The sequence below is a fragment of the Berghia stephanieae genome, chromosome 3, assembly GCF_034508935.2.
Source record: "Berghia stephanieae isolate SIO BIC M18660-M18661 chromosome 3, UCSD_Bste_1.3, whole genome shotgun sequence".
Classification (NCBI taxonomy): Eukaryota; Metazoa; Mollusca; class Gastropoda; order Nudibranchia; family Aeolidiidae; genus Berghia; species Berghia stephanieae.
Window position 1 is genome coordinate 93,473,761 of NC_088362.1, and position 22,392 is coordinate 93,496,152.

A 22,392-nucleotide genomic window follows, 5' to 3' on the forward strand; every position below is an offset into this window, starting at 1 on the left:
CGAATTTTGTGACCAAGAAACCATTGATTTTGCACTCAAATGTCAATAACTTTTATTAGGTACTTTGGTAAAAAATTCAAATTGGATTGAGCTCAATGAAACGTATATCATTCGATATCATTTAAAGTGCTTTTCAACACGATTCTAATGATACCAAAATTGTGAAAATCAGATAAGCAGAAGAAAAGTTATGTTAGTTTAAAGGCTGAAAAATGGTCTTCTATTTGCCTTTGTTATTTACTGACGGACTTTGTGACCTGAAAAGTGTTGCATTTCCGGTAGTAACCACCATTTGGATTTCAAAACTGGTCTAAATGGCCGCTAATATTTGAGTAAGGATTTTGCTGGAACGAATTTCATGGATGCGGTATACAACTTTCCCCTGAATTTAATTTTATATAAAAGTTAAGATGTTAAATAAACGAGCCAGCATGAAATTTTGATTTACCAAGTTCTAATCTTTTAATTATCCAAAGCTAAATTATACCCTATTTTATCCATAATCAAAAGTTATACTAAATTGTCATTGATTTTAAAATAAACTACACCAAACGATAGAGTAATTTCTCCTGAAGAAAATAAGACATCAATCATTAAAATCCATCCATAAACAAAAAATCTATGGAACTTTTTCTGAGACCCATCACTCAAAAGTCCAAAAAATCGGGTCACAGCCACTAGCCCATTTATCGGCTCCCTGCTGGAGGGCCAAATGGACGTTTACCAAAGTACCTACTTTTATAAGGTTAAAGTTGGCTCATTTATTTTTCCACAGACACCTTCAGAAAAGTAATGAGCTTAAAAACAATGGAGACATTAATTATTTTTGGACACCTCTTCGTTACATAAAAAGCAGATTGCATAAAATTACATAACGCACTCCTACATCAAAGAAATTGGATTCACAATAACTTTGTCCCTATATGCTACATTGATAAAATTGGTATCAAATTAAATATCTAAAAGACAAGCAGAATCTACCGAGGATAAATTTTAAGTTTCATTGAAAGAACAGAAGTTCAATACTCAAAGTAGTAGAAAAAAATTGCTATGTATAACGCAAAACAATGCCAGTCGAAATGCTGAAAATATCATTTTGTAATCTTTAGTACACTACCCAAGCAGGTATAATATAAGAATATCAAGATAAATTTTATGGCAGCAAATAAAAGATAGTTTGTAAGTTCTGCATTCAGTTTCTGATGTAGTGTATTTATAGCAACATGATACCAAAATTAATCACATAGGTTCACAAGTGACCAAAGCAGTAAAGGGCCAAAAAACTAGTTTCACCTTACAGTGCGCCTATCGGCGGCCACTGGACTGGAATTATCAAATTGCTTAGTTGGGGGTGTAAGCATGCGGTGTAGAAATAGATCCACATAAAAAAGAGGCTTCTCATCTTATTTTCTGTGAATAGACCCATCTACATCCATTAGTTTTAGATTGTAGTTTAGCGCACTGCTTAGTGTTTAACAATGATAATAATTAAATAATAATAATTAAAAAATCAAAGTTATAAAGAAACCTGGCACACAAATACTGATCACAATGACCAAAATATAAATAAATGAATAGTTAAAAAATATTTTAATTGAAGTTTTTTTAAAACATTAGAAAAATTGTTTGTAAAAGCAACAACAACAACAAAAATAAACAAAAAAAAAATCAAACAATAAAAGACAAGGACGCGGTAAACGAATACACTGATGATGATAAAATGTTATAAAATAACAATCGACGTGTATACATGTGTTACAGTGAATGACATAATCAGTCGGATGGTGACAAGGTTTGAACTGAGATATTGCCAAGTTTAGCTAGGAGGCTAATTCTTATCAAAAATGACTTCTTGTCATAAATGATTAAATCAACCCTTTTTGTACATCTTCGGGCAATATCAAAGCTTATAGTCAAGTTGAAAAAGTATCAAATTTAAGAAAAGTTGCTGGATACCTTTCCCTCAACTGTGCAGCTATGTGCCAGCGTGTCTTAAATTTAAATTTAAGTTTCATCTATCCAAAGAGACAAATGACCTCTATCAAGCCACTAAAACATTAGGTTTTCATTATAACATTACATAACATAAAATATATGGTATAGGGCAAAATAGGATAAAATCCCTTGAATGCCCTTAATATTAATAGTAATGCTATAAATCTATTGACTAAAGATTACAATAATAATACACATGGTAAAGATAGTATTTCAACTTAAATGTACTTATGTATATGTAGTGTACAAACACATCTTGAACAGTGACATACAAAGCACACACACACACACATGCACGCTTATAGTATAACTACTATTATAGTGTACTACACTACTTAAAGACCATTATGTTGCATGAAAGAAAATATATATGCAACAGCCTACTTTTTACCCAATCTCCCTTATTTTTACCCCAAAACGCCCTTTCAAGTGATGTACCAGGTTGGCAGTTATGCATCTCTAAACATCCTAAGTTATTTCATTTTTATTTTACAATTGTGCTTGTGTATTAGTCCTTATCAAAATTGAGGCAGTTGAAATTTTGATCTCATTGTGGAAAGTGTCATTTCATAACGATTCAAATGTGCTGGAACTATACCCGATAATTTAGTAATATTTGGACTAGCCACTGTTATCTTAAATTTTGTAGTGTTAGTAGTAGTAATTAAAAAGGCTGACTTTTATATGTTTTGATTCGATGAAAAAAAAAAGGGGGGGGGGGGCATACATCGTCCTCATCCCCGGCCACTTGGGCGTTCCTTATTTTATTTTTGAAAAGTTGGCAGTTATGTAATGGTTTTGCAATCTTTGTTCAAAATTGGAGTGGATTCCACGTTCTTAATAAATTGAAAAAAAAATCTTGATGTATCAATATTTACTTGGCTTTTTGTTTTGATTTTTCAGGATACAGATAGTAGTGACAAGGTGGTCGCCTGTTTTAGATAGTCTACATGACCATGTTTCGTTCAGATAAAGATCTCCCATCTGGGGTAAGTCAAATTTTGAATCACTCATGAAATCCAATGAGGGATTTAAGAGCTTAATTGATGATACGGACTAAGACTATGGCAAGCAATTGTTTCTTATTGTTGTAAAGTAACACTACTGTGATGAGCTTGCATCCTCAACTCTTGACTGTTCATCATAAAATCCACAACCATTGCTGTTGTTGATGGCTCAATGATAACTGGAAAAGTTATGGATCCTTTCACTAGATGGAAATGCAAATATATTATCCTTTTGACATATTTATTAAGCGAACGCGAAGAAGAAAATATATTTATTAGAGATAATATAAATTATTTCTTTCCTTGCAAAACTGAGCTAAGTATTGTTGAGTTGAGAAAAGGCAAAATAAATCATTAACACGCTAAAAATTAATTGACCACGATAGCAAATTCTGACTCTGACAGTGTATCTTCAATATTGATTATAGCTTTTATGATTATTAATTGGCTATTGACAGTGGTGGTTATTATGAAATGCTGTTAAAAATTGGAATTTCACAGGTGGATTGCTGTAAATGGAATGATGATTTAGTTTCATTAAATAAAAATATTATGGATTGGTCTCTGAACCATCAGAGCAAATTAATTATGACGAGCTGTGCAATGTAATATATACTTGTTTTTGGAAAGTTTTATTATCAAACTTTCTCTGAAACTTTAAGTCTGTGAAGGGTGGGTTTTTGAAGTGTTTGTTTATACATTTTTTTGCTTTCATTTCTACAGATGCTGCCATCCCAGCCTTCATCCCAAATTTCAGGCTTTAATGGTAGTACAAATTTTTATGGTCAAGGTAAGGAAAGAATTGTTTCCCTCAAGTTGTATTGCATTTCATAAATTAGCAAATATTTTACAAGAAGGTTGTGATTGAATCAGGAAAGTCTAAGTGAAGTAAGGGAATCTATTTAATTTTAGCTTACACTGGTTTGTTTACTAATCAATTTCTGTTATCCTCAATGCTGAATAAAATATTCATGAGCATTTTAAAATGTTTTCGTCCAGTTGAATTTATTATTTCATTATCTTCAGGTAATTTGTCCTTGCAACACCGAGCTATTGGGGCAAATCATTTTCGAGGGGGGAACAACACAGGGCACATAACTCCTACAAGTATAAACCCAGGTTTTCCTCTGGGGTTGCATCAACAACAGCAACCTCAGCAGCAGCAACAACAGCAGCAGCCGCAGCAGCAGCAACATTCTCCAAATAGCCTTGCAGCGATTGGTTCCCGCAATGTGCTTAGTGTTCAGAATCAAGGTGGACAGCAGCAGCAACAGCAACAAAGTTTAGTCAACATGCAGAAAAGGTCTTTTAGGTACGTGGATTTTAATTTGTCTTTCTCTTAGTACCTACATTAGAGCTGATGAAAAAAATAATATACTGTGTAACCTTTTGTATATAAAAATTTTACTTTAACATGTCTTAGCAATGATAATTGATGAGAATTTTACAGTCAGTCTATGATTTGACAAGTTTGTTTTGCTTTTGCTTTATGAATAAACAACTCACCCCTTTTCCATCTTTTTCAGTTCATCTGGTCCAATGCCAAATTTTGCAACCTCTTATGGGTTTGGTGGTTCAGGGTCAAGTAAGTACTTGTTAAAATGAGTCTTAAGTTTAAATCTCATTTGCTGAAATGATAAAAAAAGATTGATCTCCAGAGAAGTCATCATCATCGTCGTCCACCACTGCCATCGCCATGATTATGGTGATGATCATCATCATATCTTCATTTAAATCTGAGTTTTACCAAATTTTGTTTCTGAAAAGTTGGCAAACTCATGTTTGTCTCTTTGTTATTGTTAATATTGATAAACCTTGACGGTTATTTGTTATTACCAATATGAAAATACTTGCGCCCCATTTTTTTTTCCTCCTGTATACAGAAGCGACTAAGTCAGGGTGTCCAGCAAGGTTGGAAAGTCGTAAATTTGACCTCTTGGTCGTAAAGGTCATAAATTTGCATCCATGGTCTAAAAAAGTCGTAAATTGAAGATTCAATGAATTGAAATTTTTAAAAGTTTGTTGAAGAATTAAATCTGGCAGCACAAAACTACTTTTTTACTACTGCTACTACTACTACTACTACTACTACTACTACTACTACTACTACTACTACTACTACTACTACTACTACTACTACTACTACTACTACAACAACAAGAACAACTACTACTACTTCTACTACTACTACTACTACTACTACTACTACTACTACTACTTCTTAAACTACTTTTTATATTACATGTCGTATCTTGCATATCATTCAAAGAGGCATTTTAGAAAGAAAAAGCATTTCTAAATATGATATTTACTCCCTCTCTCCACTCTGTCTCATTATCACTTACACATACATACACACACACACACACACGCATATAATAACTCGTGAAAATAAATGATATTTTTTAAAAAGTCATTGGAAATGGGTTTTTATAGAAAGTTGATCCTAAGGTAAATGTAATTTGGGCATAAACCATTGATTTCATGTAGAAAATATTTTAATTTCACGGTCGTTAATTTGACTCTGAAATTTTGCTGGATGCCCTGGTAAATATATGTGTGTGTGTGTGTGGTGATATCCTGTAATGTAATATATTAGAGTGTCCTACAGTGCAAAGTGTAATTTTTTAATTTAATTAGAGAAGCAATTCAATAATGTTGGACAACTGCAATTTTGAGTTTGGCTCAGTATATTGTACATTGAAATCGATTTCCCGTATAGAAGGCTACTTTACATTAAAACAATGTTTTGATTTAAAAAATATGAAAATGTTAGTATTTTGTAATATTTCTTATAATTCTAATACAAAAATGTCAATTTAGAATAAATGTTTATTATATTCAAAATCTTAGTCCATGCTGCCTTTAAGTACAATCATCAGGAGGAGGCTTAGGCGTAATTAATGCCGAAGCTGCATGAGTTTCAAGTAGACATAATTCAAAGATTTCCATGAATTAAATTTCATGAGCTTTTTCCTTTTGTTGGTTAGTCATGATTGCGCAACACCAAACGGTGTTTGCTTTATTATTTATTGTTACCTGTCGTTGTGGGGTTTAAGTTTTTTGGTTTTGTGGGGTTTTTTTTTTGTTTGTTATTTTTTGTGTTTTGTTGGGTTTTTATTTTCTTTCATTTAAATCTTATTTTCATAATTCATCATAGTAAAAATGGAATAAAGACTCAATTCGAAAACTTACTTACCGCCCTTTATGCCTGATGGCATGCAGGGCAGTAACGAAGGACCTCCATCTTCCTCTTGTTGAATATTTAGTGTCATGACTTCTGATTGATTTTCAGCTGCATTTTCTGTCCAAAAGGGTTGAGTTGTGAAGATTTACTCTTGCATGTGTTGGTGTGTGTGCCAAAAGCGCTATGTTGTCTGCAAAGTCCACATCTTCTAGCGAAGAAAAAAAGCGTCCATCAAATCCCTCTGTTGTGGTCCTCTGTTGTCTGTCTCATTACCCAGTCAATGGCAATGGTAAAAATGGTTGCTGACATCACACATCCTTGCCTAACACCAGTTTTTATTTCGAAATTTTCATCTCCGACTTTAAAGATAAAATACTATTGTCATTCGCTGATGTTTCCGTAACATTTGAAAAACTCGGAATAATTTGTCATAGGGGAAAATTTTAGTACTGGAGAGGGTCTGTCTTATTTTGGTGAAAAGAATTCAGTAACAGCTTTGCTTATGATGTGAAACAATGCTCTTGTAATTGCCTCAAATTTAGTTTGAGATATGAAGACTAATTGATTCCATAATGGCAGAGATAGTGCTCAAGATTTGCAGCAGCTCTGAGGGAGAAGACATTTGGTTGCCACTTCCACTTCACCTTCTTCTTCTTCCACCTCCACTTGAAGTTGCTCTCTTTCCAGCATATTTTGGACAATCTCGCTGTCGGTTTACTCACCATTATCTAGTCTAGACCACCAACCATCTCACACGTAATGCGTTATGGATTAATTACTGACAGTGTGCTTAGAAAACAGGGAGGGAGGTGCATAAGGTAAAACTGCCCTCAGCCTTTTGTACGCAAGGCTTTCTCTTCTGTTTCTTGTATCCTGTGAGTGGTCTATCTGTGTTTGTGTGTGTGGACCTGCCTTTTTGTCTCTCTCTTATCACTTTTACAGCTGTGATGACTAGTTTGTTCAAAGGGCCAAGAAAGGAAGTGGCAAACAATAATAATTAACAATCAGAATCAGATATAGTCTTGTAATGAAACATGCCTGAAGCCAAAGTCACTGTGCTTAAAGGAGTGTAGTTTATATAGCAAAAATTCGGTAAGAGCCATTTAGCATTCTTTAGTCCAAAACGAGCTCAATGGCAGCATGCTTTAAAAAGGCATGGTCTGTAATGGATTTATGTTGTTGATATATTTTGTTAATGTGTAAAATTTTTCTTTCTCTCTCTCTCGCTTTTATATTTTGATCAGTGGATTCTCACCCAACGATAGACTTGTCTGATTTTCCAACGTTAAGTAGTCGATCGTCAGCAACACCAAACCCTCTACCCTCCACAAGAAACTATGGTTGGTTTTGTTTATTTTAAGACAATTCAACTTATAATATTAGTATTTTAGAAATTTGTTGAGGTGAAAATTTTAATTTGTTTTATTTTGCATTTGATACTTTTGATAATGAGTGTCGCTCATAAAATGTGGATTTAGAAATGTTACATCTTTACTTCAAGAGAAAGTTTGATTTAAAAAGAAAAAAGTCTTAATGTGATATAATACATGAAAATAAAATTGAGTATTTCTCTCACAATACTTAAATAATTGGTACATCATTCCACTCATAATCACATTTTTAATCATATTTGCAGTTGGTATGGTTAGTAAGCCAGCACAAGACTCAGCACCTGAATTCAATATTTCTCAAGAAGAATTTCCTGCCTTACCGGGGTCTCAAAGTAAGCTGAAATAGTTCAGTTAGATTTATGGTCTTAACTTTTTAAATAGAAATATATCAGAATCAGATTTACATGGATGCTAAATCGTTGGTGTTTTGTCTAGTCAAAATGACACTTTTCCGGGTTTGTTTTTTTCCAATTACATGTGATTCCAAAACTCTGAATTAACTTGGACTTGAAAAAAAGAAACATACCAGTCTGGATCTAAAAATACCATAGCTTCTACAACCACTGCCACCACCAATCATCATCACTATCACCAATACTACAACCACTACTGCGCCATCATCACTAGGGTCAGTGTATTAAAAGGGATGATACTGTAGATTTTATTGTTATTTTATTTATTTCCTTAAACTCGCATTAAGACAGTGATGGTTGTTAGAATAGTTTAAGGAGCTCAGAAAAATGTTATTGGGTTTTATGTGTCTTATTTATATGTTATTGTTTTGATGTTTTTTACAGATCCTCCAGTGCAATCGGGAGAGGTAAGATTTACATTTTGATTATAGATTATGGTGTATTTTAAAAAGAAAATGTATGTGTTCGCCCATGAAACCCTTCCAGAACGCGCACTTGGCCTTCTCAAGACAATTAACAAATTCATAAATCAGATATTAAAATTGACTTTTTATCACCGTGGCATTTTATAAACCCTCTTGTTTACCGTGCTGAAAGCATTTGTGATAATAATTATCATAAATATGTTTATTTTTTGATTTATTGACCCTACTCAGTGGTTGCAAAGTTAAGTTGGGCATCTGATCTGATATGATCCGTCTGATTGAAATGGGTGACACTCACTTTATACGATCGACTACGGAGTTAATTTAGCATTAACTAGCATACAAAATTAAGAGTGAGTTGCTGTGTCTCTGGGCAATCAAAAATGTATCTGTGCTTTGTTTATAAGACCTTTACTTGATAATAACTTATAATTTAGTAAGTGCCATTGATCTGCTACATTTTTTTACTAAAGCTAATGAAAATTTCAAATAGGGATAGCTAATGCAAAGAAAGATTTTTGTTTTGGCAAATTATTTTTCATTTACTAATCCATCAAAAGTTTGAAATTACAATTTTCCTGTGATCTTAAACTACAACATGTAAATTTTGACACCTAGATTACCATTTCTCCTGAGTTGTTCTCTTACAGCTATTATATGACCACCAGAGTTTGTTATTTTATTTTATTTTGATCATTAGAGTAATGGTGCTGTCAATGTCGATCAAGCTGGAGGTAAAGATGGTGTAAAAGGAGATGGGAAGAACCAGTTACCCCAAAAACGGGGAATTCAAATCCATCCTGATGGTAGGTTTGTTTTGTGAATTTTCAAAATGAAGTTTTATTATTATTATTATTATTATTATTGTTATTATTATTATTATTATTATTGCTATAATTTAAAAAAAATACATTTTAAGGTGGTAGTTCTTTCAGATGATGAGATATCAAAACATAGCTATTGTAATAATTATTTTCTGTCATAATTACACTACCTCATCCTTAATCTATCTAAAGGTTTAGAATAATACCGGCTACTATCAGAATTTATACATTAATTTTGTCACCTTAGACTCCCAACAAAGCCTAGATTAGGTCAGAGGGTTCAGGCCGGCAATTACGCATACCGCTTCTTTATTTATCCCTTAGGAAAGACATTTTGCTCATCTTTCATCATACTGGAGATGGGCGTTAAATTAGGAAGTCCATTTGTTGTCAGCTGCATTGCTTTGTCTGAGAATTTTTTGTGTCCAAGAGGCATTGTGAACCCATTGGATTATATATATGTTTCATCATCTGTTTTTATAAAAAAAAGTTAGGATAGCCAGGTGTTCTAATTCTGTAACGGAAGTAGCCAATTAGTTATTGCAATGCCAAATGATGATAAATCATATTGATTGTTGTGTTTTGGGGGTCTTTATGAGCAATTTTCCTGTGCGACTATGTGGTCTAGTGGTATGACACTCGCTTTCGGATCGGAAGGTCATGGGTTCCAGCCTCGCATTCGGCGCATAGTTGAGTCCTTGGAAAAGGCTCTTTACTCACATTCTCTCACCGTACTCAGGTGTAAAATGAGTACCTGGCCGTTAACATCTCTTGTCTTTGTCCGAAAAATTGTAATATCGCCTAACAGGCATCATGTCCCGTCCTACATGTTAAATGTTGCTGTTGACCAGGGACCCCTTGTAAAGCGCTTTGTGCACATTTAGTGGATACTGCGCTATATAAATCTTTTTTTTTTTTTTTTTAATTCTTTAATTCTACTTACTAAAAGAATATTAGTAGATCTTCCTGTATCACATCATTTTATGATTACATTCAAAATCAATTTTTACCATGTTTTCAAGCTGCATGAATATCTGGTTCTGTTCATGGCTTGGACTGTTGTTAAGTGTTGGAGGATTTGTGGATGATTGGGAAAATCAGTACAGTTTTCAACGCAATTCAGTTTTTCCAATGATATTAAACTATGACAACTGAGAGGGTTTTTTTTCCACTTGAAGAGTGTAGAACAACTTTAGAGTGAAGTCCCTTTGCACCAGGATGTAGGGAAAGATAATGGCAGCCTTTACAATAACAACACCAGCTGGTCTTGAAACACCCATAAACATGCAATGGGTTAACTATGGTCATAATTTAGTTGCCATTTCCATTTTTAAAAACAATTTTAGAAAATTCGATTCTATTTTTCATTTAGATTTTATTTTGAATGATCTATTACATTCCTTCAATACGTGATTAAATTTACCTAAAGGTTTACAATTGATTCCTGAATGTTGCATTCACATGATCCACTGATAATCACATGAGACACAGGTTTGATGTCATTTATCAATATGAATTTAAAACGACTTTTTGACAATGTTGATTCAATTACTTTCATAAATTTGCTTCAAGGTTAGAAATTACTCTGTTTAGCAATTCACTAGGGTAAGACAGACTTGTATTACATCCTTCAATCTTTTGTATTTCTATTAAATTTGGATTGGAGCTTCTTTATTTTTCTGATTGTAATAAACGATGACACTCATTGCATACTTTAAATTCTAATTTGTTTGTTATATAGCCTGCAGTGTATGCCAAAACATTATTTTTAATTTCTTCTGAGAATCGTTTGACTCTTGAGGGTCCACAGTAAGAAATTGAACTGATTTATTTGTAAAACTTGCTTTTTTAATACCGTTTTGAATTACTCGTACATTGAAGGTTTCTTGTAAAATTCTTTAAAAATAATAAAAATTTGTCGCTATTATTGCTATCACTATGAAGAAAGGGAACAATCTATCATGACATTTCGGAATAAGGACTCGAACTACATGGCACTAGTATTATCAACACCATACACATTAGCTCTAATTTGTGAAAAAAAAAAATTTCTACACTGTCCTGATTCGACCTTCTTGTACATAAATAAGATATTCCATAATTACTACTAAGATCATCCCACGAGAGAAGTAAAGAACGAATGGAAAGTTCCATCCAGAAATTCAAACAATTAATTTGGATGTCCAACAGAGTCTGAACTCATGACTTCTGTTATGGATGTGAGTGAGGGATTTGAGTTTTAAAAAATAATAAACAGACCCCATCTTAATCAGTTGAATGGTTGGTGAAGTGAGAGTGAGGAGTGAGAGAAAGTAGGAAAGTTGCGTGTAAGTTCGTAAGTTCTAGTCTAGAAGTAGTAATTTAGAAGCTTTGAGTGAAATATCATGTTACCTTTCCTCATCTTTGGATGGAAGTGAAAAGAAGGAAAGCCCCTTGCATTCAGGCTTGTTTCGACAATTTTTACAATTAATTGCCGAACAAAATTAGCCACTATGTTTTTATTTTAGTGTTTCTTCCATTGCTTCAATTGTAAACAAAAATGATTTCGCAATTTCTTTTTGACATCCTGGAAGGAAGGGAAACTACAGATAATCGACGAAGTTGACATTCATATTATATACTCATTGGTTTTACTTCATTGTTTTAAATATTCTGTCATCAATGCTCCCATTGTGGGCAGGGAGGTACATACTGTGTCTTCTATCCCCCATATCTGTTTTCCAACGTGCTTTGTCTTTGTCTTGGAATGAGATTACTTGGTTTTGTCCTGGCCCTGGCTGAGAGGGAAACAGTCAAATGTCTAGTTAGTTTTGGGAGACGATATTTTTTCCTTGTAAATCATCTCTCTGTTATGCACCGTATTATGTTTTGTATACATATTATATATGATTTGTAAACATTTGAGTGTATTCCTCTTAGTGGGGACCTGTGCTTGTGTCTGGATGAGACTTTTAGGTGATCTCTAAGTACTTTGATAGTATGCTCTTGGAATCTACATCTGTTTCCTATTTGAACCAATTCCCCTTTTGTCTTCATTTTTCTTGGATGCTTTAATTGTAATTCTAGAACTTTTTACTTTCCCATTTTCTCCCTTTTTACTGGCGCTGATATGACATTAATGTGTTGCAAGCGCCGTAAAACCCTTAATAACAAAAACAAACAATCTGTCATCAATGACTTTTTCTCTTGTAGCACAATCTGTTCCATCACTAACAGGTATTCAAAATACTGTGAGGGAAAGTTGACATTTAGTGATGACAACCATATATATGTTCATTAACCTTTGTTTTCCATTTTTAGGTACAATATCAAATATTCCTTCTGGCATGGTGATGGATCAGTTTGGCATTGTGGGTCTTGTTGCATTCATCCGGTCTGGTAACCAACATCCAAACTCTCCGATGCTTGCCTTGGCTCCTGGCATCGACTTGACCACCTTGGGTTTGAACATCAACTTTATAGAGTTAGTAGTTGTCCTCTGTCACTTTTCATTTAGCGAAATTGGGTTACTAACCTAGTAATGGAAAGGGAGTAACGTTCTAACTTTTCATTGGGTTTTTTAATTAATTTATTAACACTCTTGGGATGCATTCCGTAAATGAACGGGGACCGGTTGATAGTGGTGTAGACGAATCCTGTATATATGCGGGATTGTACATTGTGGAAATAATTTTCGTTTTTTAAGTGCTTGCTTATGACCAAGTCAGTTTAGCTGGGTTGTGAATTGATGTTTAGCAATATTCTTCGCTTCTGATCTGAAATGTGTTGTTTGCTTCAAATGATTTATTGCTGAATTTTCTTTGCATTTACTCTGTTAGATGAATTCAAAGCATTCAAGTACAAATAATTTTGATATTTTTTAAGACAGTGACTCAGATTTTCTTGATAATTCTGACAATGATCCAACTTTTGACCCTCGAGTGAAGGCTAGATCATCTAGGTCACGGTCAGATTCCCCTATTCCAAGAACGAGTGCTTCATTATCGACACTCCTCGCTATTGGTAGTACTAGTAGTAAAAACACTGAAACAAAGTCAAAATCTATCTATCTATCTATCTATCTATCTATCTATCTATCTATCTATCTATATATCTCTCTTTTAACACCTTTTATTCCTTTCTTGACTTCTTTATTCTCCAGTAATCTGTACAGTACGTTCCAGTCCCCATTCGCAGACACTGCCTGTCGACCACAAGATATTGGTAAGCGTAATCCTTTCACTTTTTCATGTGGTGTAGATCATTCCTAAAGGTGGAAGGTCTGCAGTGGTAATCAACAGTCATCAAAAATTGTCGATTTTGAGTTTTACAGATATTTTCATTCTATGGCCACTTATTGAGAATGTATTGAAATAAATATCACGGTCAAAAACGGTTTTTGTTCAAAAACGGTTTGTTTTGTTCAAAAGTAAAATTGTTTACATGAGGTCAGGAGTGTAGTACCACTACAATTACAGCCACCACCACAACATCATCCCTACCACAACTATTACAACCACCACCACTACGTCTACAACCGCTACATCATCATCCCTACCACCACCACAACTACTAATACAACAACCCCTACCACATCATCATCCCTACCATCACTACTACTACAACAATCACATCATCATCCCTGCTACCACCACCACTACTACAACAACCGCCATTACACCATCATCCCTACAACTACTACAACCAACATTCCTACTACAACCACCACATCATCATCATCCCTACTACTACAACCCCTACCATATCACATACCTGCCGAATCATGAATTTTTCGCAATTTTACGAATTTTAGACGAATTTCATGGCCAATTATGGAATTTTATTGAAAATTACGAATTTTTAATTCTCAGTAATACTTAGAAATGATAATAATAATAATAATAATAATAATAAGAAGAAGAATTACTACACTACTACCACTACTACTACTACTACTACTACTACTACTACTACTACTACTACTACTACTACTACTACAACTACTACTACTACTACTACTACTACTACAACTACTACTACTACTACTATAGTGATGATGATGATAATAATAATAATAATAATAATAATGATGATGATGATGATGATAAAAATAATAATAATAAAGCATTTCTACAGCGCGTAAGCATGATGATGTAATGTTGAAGTGATCATCATTTTCAAATTGTGTTTGTTCGAACACGATTTCAGAAATTACTAATTTCCTTGTCAAATTACTAAAAAATGACATAAAATTAAAATTACTAAATTTGTTTTTAATTTGGCAGGTCCCACATCATCATCCCTACCACTACTACTACTACAACCACCACAACACCATCCATTTCACAACTACTACAACCACCACTACATCAAAATCCTTATCATCATTACTACTACAACCACCTTCAATCATCATTACTACTGCTACTACTGCTACTGCTACTCCTACTCCTACTCCTACTATTACTATTTACTACTTAATACTACTATTACTACTTACTATTACTACTACTACTACTACTACTACTACTACTACTACTACTACTACTACTTACTACTACTACTACTCAGTGATGCCAAAACTCCGGTTTCACCGGAAAAAACTCTGGTCTGGAGCAAAAAATTCGGGGCAACTTCCGTCAAATTCCGGTGAGGTCAACTTGTTCCAAGGATACCCCCCACCCCTCCCCCCTTCCAACCACTACATCATCATCAGTGCCACTAGTATTACAACCATCATTACTACTGCAACCACCACCACATCATCATCACTACCACTACTACTACAACCACCACCACCACATCATCACTACAACTACTACTACTACTACTACAACAACCACCACTACATCATCATCATCACTACCACTACTACTACAAACATCAGCACCACATCGTCATCACGACCACTACTACTACAATCACCACCACATCATCATCACTACCACTACTACTACAAACATCAGCACCACATCGTCACCACGACCACTACTACTACAATCACCACCACATCATCATCACTACCACTACTACTACAATCACCTCCACCACATCATCACTACCACTACTACTACAACCACCACCACCACATCATCACTATCATTTATACTACAACCACCATTACCACCACATCATCATTACCACTACTACTACAACCACCACCACCACATCATCATTGCCACTACTACTACAACCACCACCACCACATCATCACTACCACTACTACTACAACCACCACCACCACATCATCATTACCGCTACTACTACAACCACCACCACCACATCATCATCACTATCATTTGTACTACAACCACCATTACCACCACATCATCAACATCATTACCGCTACTACTACAACCACCACATCATCATCACTATCATTTGTACTACAGCCACCATTACCACCACATCATCATCACTACCACTACAACTACAACCACCACAACCACATCATCACTACCACTACTACTGCAACCACCACCACCACATCATCATCACTACATCTACTACTACTACTACAACAACCACCACTACAACATCATCATCAGCATCACGACCACTACAACTACAACCACCACCACATCATCATCACTACCACTAAATTTCCTCCTTTTTTTGTGACCAGTCATTCTCACCCCTGAATATAAGGATATAAGACTCACTGCAAATGTAAAAGGCAACTGTAAAAAGCCATTTATGTTTGGTGGCAGGCACCCAATGAAAAACTTATCGCTCTGAGCATTAAAAATCTCCTGTAAGCGTTTCACAATGTGATTCTGTACCACTTTGCTAGCTAGATCAAATAAGTTCGGGATTAATGTTGTGTAATGCTTGGTTCTGATACATTTATTTTAATTTTTTTTTTTTTTTTTTTTTAAATTAATGGAAGTTTTTCTATTATTCTCTTCCTTTTCCCATCCACCAGATTACCATGTTCCTGCTGAATACTTGACCAACATGTTTATAAGGGATAAGGTAATGAAATATCCTTGCTCTTGTGTAAATGACACTTTTAGTTTTTAGGCCAAGTGTTTAGTACCCTTCTGACTCTTGGAAGTTGAGATAAGTCATGTTATCCAATAGGACAAGAATTCTTCCCCCAGGTTAGAATCTGGTACCATGAGTTGACCGCCAGTCAATCCACACATAACTTTTTTACCAAAAACTTAAATTCAAGAGAAAGAGAGACTGTTCAAAGAGACCTCATTTTTGATGATTTGTGAAGAATCATTCACCTGTTAACAGCAGTAGTTTGGGATACCTAATTATAAAGAAATAAAAGTGTTCTCTTCATTCAGTAAATACAATGCAGGCATGCCGATTTTCAGTAAATTTACGGAATTCAGTAAGTTACTAAACCATATATTTTCCAATCACTGGGCAAACGGAAGGCAAAAGCTCAACCTTACAGAGGGTGAGCCGATTAGATAGGGAACTTAATTCAGTAAGCACCAGGATGTGAGTATTAAAGTGTGATCTCACTTGACTTGCTGTATATCTTTTACTATATAGTCATGTCATTTATTTAAAAGTATATAATGTCTTTTTTTTTCTTTACTGTAGTCCAGTGTTCAGGTAGAGGTTGGTTAATGTTTTGCTTAAAGTTCTGTAAATTTTTGTTATCTGAATCAGCAACCCTAAGCATTGAATTAAAAAGCAAGTCACTGAAAATTAAATGTGAATAAATTTGTTGCACTAACCCTCCATCTCTGTGGAGTTGAGTTAGTTTTAAGTTTCAGAGTGTTATTAAACTCACAAATACTAGAACATATATAAGTGCTTTCAGAATATGTTTTCAGACCACCTTTGAAGCATGTTGAAAAAAAAAAATGTAATTTATACGAATGTTTATTTTAATATTTGAAATTGTCTTGTTTTCAGTTGGCTCCCATCAAGTTAAATCGGTACAGTGAAGAGTTGCTCTTTTTCCTTTTTTACATGAATGGAGGGGATGTTCTTCAGTTGGCAGCTGCTGCAGAGTTGTAAGTGTTTTGATATGAAAAAGAGCAAAATTATTATGTAAAGACGTAAAAACATCAATTGTGGTAACATCATAGACAGGGATAGTAAATGTAATTTATAGTGCAATTTGTGAAAATAGGGTAAAGATACATAATATGTGAATGATGGCTCAATAATGCTTGGTAGGTCAGAAAGATATTTACATCATGGGGAGGGGTCTTTTGACCGCCCATGGTTATTTGCTGTGCCTTTCCCCCATGTCTGTTTCTCTCTTTCCATGCTCTCTCTATTGGAAAGAGATTGGTTGGATTATTTTTAGCTTTTTTTTTTAGAGAGATATTTTTTTTCTTGTAAATCATCTCTGTTATGTACCATTTTAATTATTAGTTTTCAATATGTTGTACTTTGTAAACATTTGAGTGTGTTCTTCGAAGTGAATCCTTTGTTTGTGCCAGGATGGGACATTTAAATAATGCCAAAATAGGCTGGTGTAATCTTCTGTTCCCTATTTGAACAAGTCCCCCTTTTCTTTGATGATTTTGACTTCATATCTGCAACCTTTTCTTTATTATCTTCCTTATTGCTGGTGCTTAAATGACCTAATAGTGTTGCAATCATTCTGAAACCCTTAAAATCAGAATAAAACATCTATTTCCACCAGTGTATTGTTGGAATGCATAAAGATAGATTTCTTTGTATCGTCAATTCTTTTACTTGAAACCCTGCCAAGACTGTCAAATGAAAGAAAAATGTAAGAAGGACGACATCAAATTGCTCAACTATTTATTGAAGAACATTAGATCTTTCATCGGCAAGATCATAACATTAAAACATTCTGTTTGCTGTTTATGATCATAATGAATGAAATAATCTGGCTAATGCTAAAATTCATTAGATAATATAAATTGATAAACAATAGTAGTATTCAGTCATAGTAGGCATTCAGCGCTTACTTTAGCTTGGAGCGGGTGGGGGAGGGAGTAAATAGCAATCAAATAACTGTAGTTTAGCCAGTAGGTTTCAAGCTGATAAAATAATTTCAAATGGCAATGTTTCTGGTAAAGATCAGTTTTGTTTTGTCAAAATTCCCAGTCAATCATAGGATAAGGTTGGTGCCACCCGTGGTTCACACCATTCCACTACTTGAAAATGAGATTTAATATTTTTTAAATGGAAAAGATTATATTAAGTAACCTTCCCCTTTATTTTTTTCCAGTAAAGACAACATATGTTATTTTTCAGATTATTTTTAAAGTTATGTAGTCTAATGTTTGTTCTTTGTATTGTGATTTTATGACAGGTATAACAGAGATTGGAGGTATCATAAAGAGGAGAGGTTCTGGTTGACAAGGGCACCTCAGTTTGAGGCCTTGCATAAAACATCTACTTCTGAAAAAGGCACCTATTATGTATTCGATGTATATATGTGGAGGAAAGTGAAACATGACTTGCATCTGGAATACGAGAAATTGGAAGAAAGACCAGCAATGCCCAACTACTCTTTCAGTCAAATGGGGAACATGTCTCATTAGTGCTGTGAAGTGTGCATGTGTGTGTGTACTTGTGTATGGATGTCTGTACACGTTTCCTCCCTCTCTCTTGCTCTCTCTCTCTGACCTTCTTACGAAATAGTTGTAAGGAGAAGTTCTTGTCATTTCCTGCCTGAGAGTTTGGGTCTTGTAATGCCTTTAAATTGAGAGTTGGTTAACCGATTGCTGATTAAAATGAATGACCTTTGTTATTACAAAGGTGTCGTTCAGCATTGGCACAGAATCATTCAGGTAATGGATTTTTCGAGTCACAACACCAAAGTTGATATTGGTCTCATCCTATCCACGGCTATGGTTTGTTGAAGGCTTATTGGCATATTTGGAATCCACTGAAAATTTCATGGTTTTTATAAAAGAATCATGAGCAATTTGGATCTATATGCTTGTTTTATGGGTTTCCAAAATTTTGAGTAAGTGGCAACTAGCTCAGATGGTTGATAGCTGGTATTTGATACCATGTTGTATATAAAATAAGGGATGCATTGCATGCCGTAACATTGTTGTATATAAAGTTGTTGAATATGAGTAATGCATTGTTATTGTTGCTGTTTTTGAAAAATCCTGAAGAAGCTGTGATCTTGTTGAATCATTTTTCTGATCAAAAACAGAAAAAAGATCATGTCCTTTTGTGATGACACATAAAATTTGTTTTGATTATCTAAGACTAATAAGTCGATTTTGAATTTTTTATGTTAGGTCAACGATTTGTTTCAAAATACCCTGATTTGATTAAATAGTTTGAAGGCCTCATTAGACCCATTCATAACAGGATGGTGGGCAGAACAGACTCACTATTAACTGTTTCATGTCCTCTCATTCGATCCCCATCTCCCTTCTCCACCCTCTCTACTCTTTTCTTTGCATTTGGAAATCTCAGGCAGTGGTTTCATTACTCCAGTTTTCTTTTTTTTTTTTTTTTCATGAGCTGCAATTTTTATATTTTCTAGGTAAGTTATGATTTTTGGAAAAAAAAAACAAAAAACAAAACCTTAAAGAGCAATTGAATAGTAGAAGAGGCTTTTAAATTTTTAAAATGAAAATGAATGATAATTTTTTTTACTGTACAACGATTGTCAATAACGATTTTAATAACTTATAGCTTTTTTTTTTTCAACCCATTGGGCACGGTATTGCCTGATATCAGTTAACATCCACTGACCTCAGATAAGTAGCTAATATGGAAGGTTATTGGGAGAAAAAAAATGCGTTTTTTATTGGTTAAGAGTACAGATATCAAACATCGGTATCAACTGCTAATTATTGTTATAACGATGTCACTAAACAGGGGTTTTACTCAAATGTATATATTTATTTTGGGGTTTTTACTACTTTTACTACTGGGGTTTTTACATATAGAAAAAAATTCGGGACCAGAGGTCAATGTCACTATCCAGGGGTTTTTATTCAGGGGTGTCGTTATCCAGAGGTTGCACTGTATGTGCTTCTGTCCGTAGTTTTTGCTTTTGGTTCTGTCATGTTTAAACAGTCAACACCAAAATGCACGAGAGAAAATTGAAATATGATTAAAGCTCTCTTCGTCCTTTTTTTTTTAATTCTTAAATTTGAGCCACAGTCTGCTCTATTCTTGTTAAAGATTTTACTGTGATCATTTCGGTTGTGTGCAAATAATTTGTTGTGAAATTCTTCCAATGATGTTATCGTTCCTTAAGAGGCCAATCAATAAAACAAAACCTGACCTGTTTTTTTACAATTTCTCCCCCCCCCCCCCCTCTCTCTCTCTCTATTTCTCTTCTATTCTCTATCTTTGTTCATGTAATGTCTTTTGAGGTTTGAACAAATGATGTGAGTGGGACAAATGAGAGTGAACTCGTGTGTGAATAAACATGATGTGAATATGGTCAAATCATGACAGTGTTATGGTAATTATTTTTTTAACCAGTCCTGTGATTTTTCTTTAGTTGTTGTTGCTGTGGACCAGTGATGCCAAAACTCCGGTTTCACCAGAAAATAATCCAGTCTGGAGCAAAAAATTCCAGGTTACAGGCAACTTCTGTTGAGGTCAAATTATTCCAAGGATAACAGCCACCCCCCTCCAACCACCACATCATCATCACTGCCACTACTACTACAACCACCATCATCACTACTACTACTACTACTACAACCACCACCACATCATCATCACTACCACTACAACCACCACCACCATATCATCATCACTACCACAACCACCACCACATCATCATCACTAGCACTACTACTACAACCACCAACACCATATCATCACTGGCACTACTACTACAACCACCAACACCATATCATCACTATGACCAGTACAACTATCACTAAGGTTTTGGGGCTTGACTTCATTTGAAATAAGGAAACTTTGGGGTTCAATTTGGCATTGTGTTTAAATATCATAATATAGTTCTAATCAGTTATCTATTTAGAGTTATACAATATGTAAACACAATGCCAAATGCCATCCCAATTTCCAATGCGGAAATTCCTCTTTCAGCATTGAAATTCCTCTGAGTGGTGTCTAATTCCTGTGAGCCAAATTGAAAGTTGGCATCTCTGCTGTGGACAAAGATCCTCTCATGATCTGGTATAGTCCTCCAGGGCCATAAAGCCCATGGAGCTGGATTTTATCCCAGTTTCTATCGCATAAGTAGACAATAGCAATTACTCAATCACAAAGTACTTTCTGCCAAGTCTAATACACTCAGCTACCCAAACACGGTGTGGTGGACAGAAGGCTCAGAAAGAATATCTGACTTCTCCAGGGATTGATCTCAGTTCCTTTGCTTGTTAACCAACTGAGCTATCAAGATCACTTTTATCCCATCAATACTGTCATTTTTTAAAGAACACAATATATGCCATTTGGTTAACATTGCATTTACTGTGTTTTTAAAAACCGGCAAATTCGTACTACATATAATGTTATCCATTCTGTTTGGCTTTGCGTCTTTCCTCTAGAATTCGATCAATTTGATTATGTCCAGACCAGACCCTGTCTGGGATCCTTTAGTGAAAAGTTATGGATTGTATTTTTCCCTTTTGATAGGACGTTAGGCTGGTCTATAGTGCATTGTATTTCCCACCAGATTTGGCAGACCTAGCTACCCATTCATTCAATGCTTAGTGGACAGAACAAAATATCCTATGCATCAGAGACACAATCCGTCCTTTTGCTTTTTATAAAAACCACCCTTAAAGGTTCCTTGATCTAATCACTCGGTGACAGTGGGATGTTGAGTGAATCATAGCTCTAAGAGATAGACCCTGTCTTTGGTATCTCTTTTCTTTTAGAAATTTATCCCGAAGAAGTGCTCATTTGGTGCAGCTGCTTTTTTTTTTAAGGAAAAAAGGTTCCCTTTATTCATCCTAAGTGGAAATTTTTCATTAGGGTCAGGACTAAAATAAGACGTAAATTGCATCTGCCACAGTGAAACATTGCAAAGTGAACAATCTGGGCTTAGTTCCTTACTTTAGAAGAAAATGAACTGATGCTGACAGGACTTGAACCTCAATTCCATAGTGCAATGCCTTATCCACTCATCATTTCACTCTCATTGCCACTTGGGCTTATACAGTTAACTCACTCAATCCTAGAGATTTTTGCTACTTTTCAAAATTGGAAACATATTTATTTAAAATGGGCATATGCATACATGTTCTATTCACTACCATTT

The 22,392-nt window shown here is 34.7% G+C and overlaps 1 protein-coding gene across 5 annotated transcripts in view; it reads left to right on the forward strand.

Annotated features, from left to right (window-relative positions):
* LOC144968855 (CCR4-NOT transcription complex subunit 2-like) overlaps window positions 1–20,600 on the forward strand; it is a 21,468-nt gene extending 868 nt beyond the window's left edge. For all 5 annotated transcript variants that reach the window (XM_078907608.1, XM_078907609.1, XM_078907610.1 and 2 more), the window contains exons 2-14: window positions 2,899–2,984; window positions 3,726–3,792; window positions 4,029–4,314; window positions 4,529–4,587; window positions 7,434–7,529; window positions 7,826–7,912; window positions 8,378–8,400; window positions 9,119–9,224; window positions 12,543–12,705; window positions 13,384–13,445; window positions 16,147–16,196; window positions 17,103–17,203; window positions 18,484–20,600. In XM_078907608.1, the coding sequence (XP_078763734.1) occupies window positions 2,946–2,984; window positions 3,726–3,792; window positions 4,029–4,314; window positions 4,529–4,587; window positions 7,434–7,529; window positions 7,826–7,912; window positions 8,378–8,400; window positions 9,119–9,224; window positions 12,543–12,705; window positions 13,384–13,445; window positions 16,147–16,196; window positions 17,103–17,203; window positions 18,484–18,715 (1,371 nt within the window). In that variant the 5' untranslated portion in view covers window positions 2,899–2,945 and the 3' untranslated portion in view covers window positions 18,716–20,600. The remainder of the gene's footprint in view (window positions 1–2,898; window positions 2,985–3,725; window positions 3,793–4,028; window positions 4,315–4,528; window positions 4,588–7,433; window positions 7,530–7,825; window positions 7,913–8,377; window positions 8,401–9,118; window positions 9,225–12,542; window positions 12,706–13,383; window positions 13,446–16,146; window positions 16,197–17,102; window positions 17,204–18,483) is intronic.
* The last annotated feature ends 1,792 nt before the right edge of the window (window positions 20,601–22,392 follow it).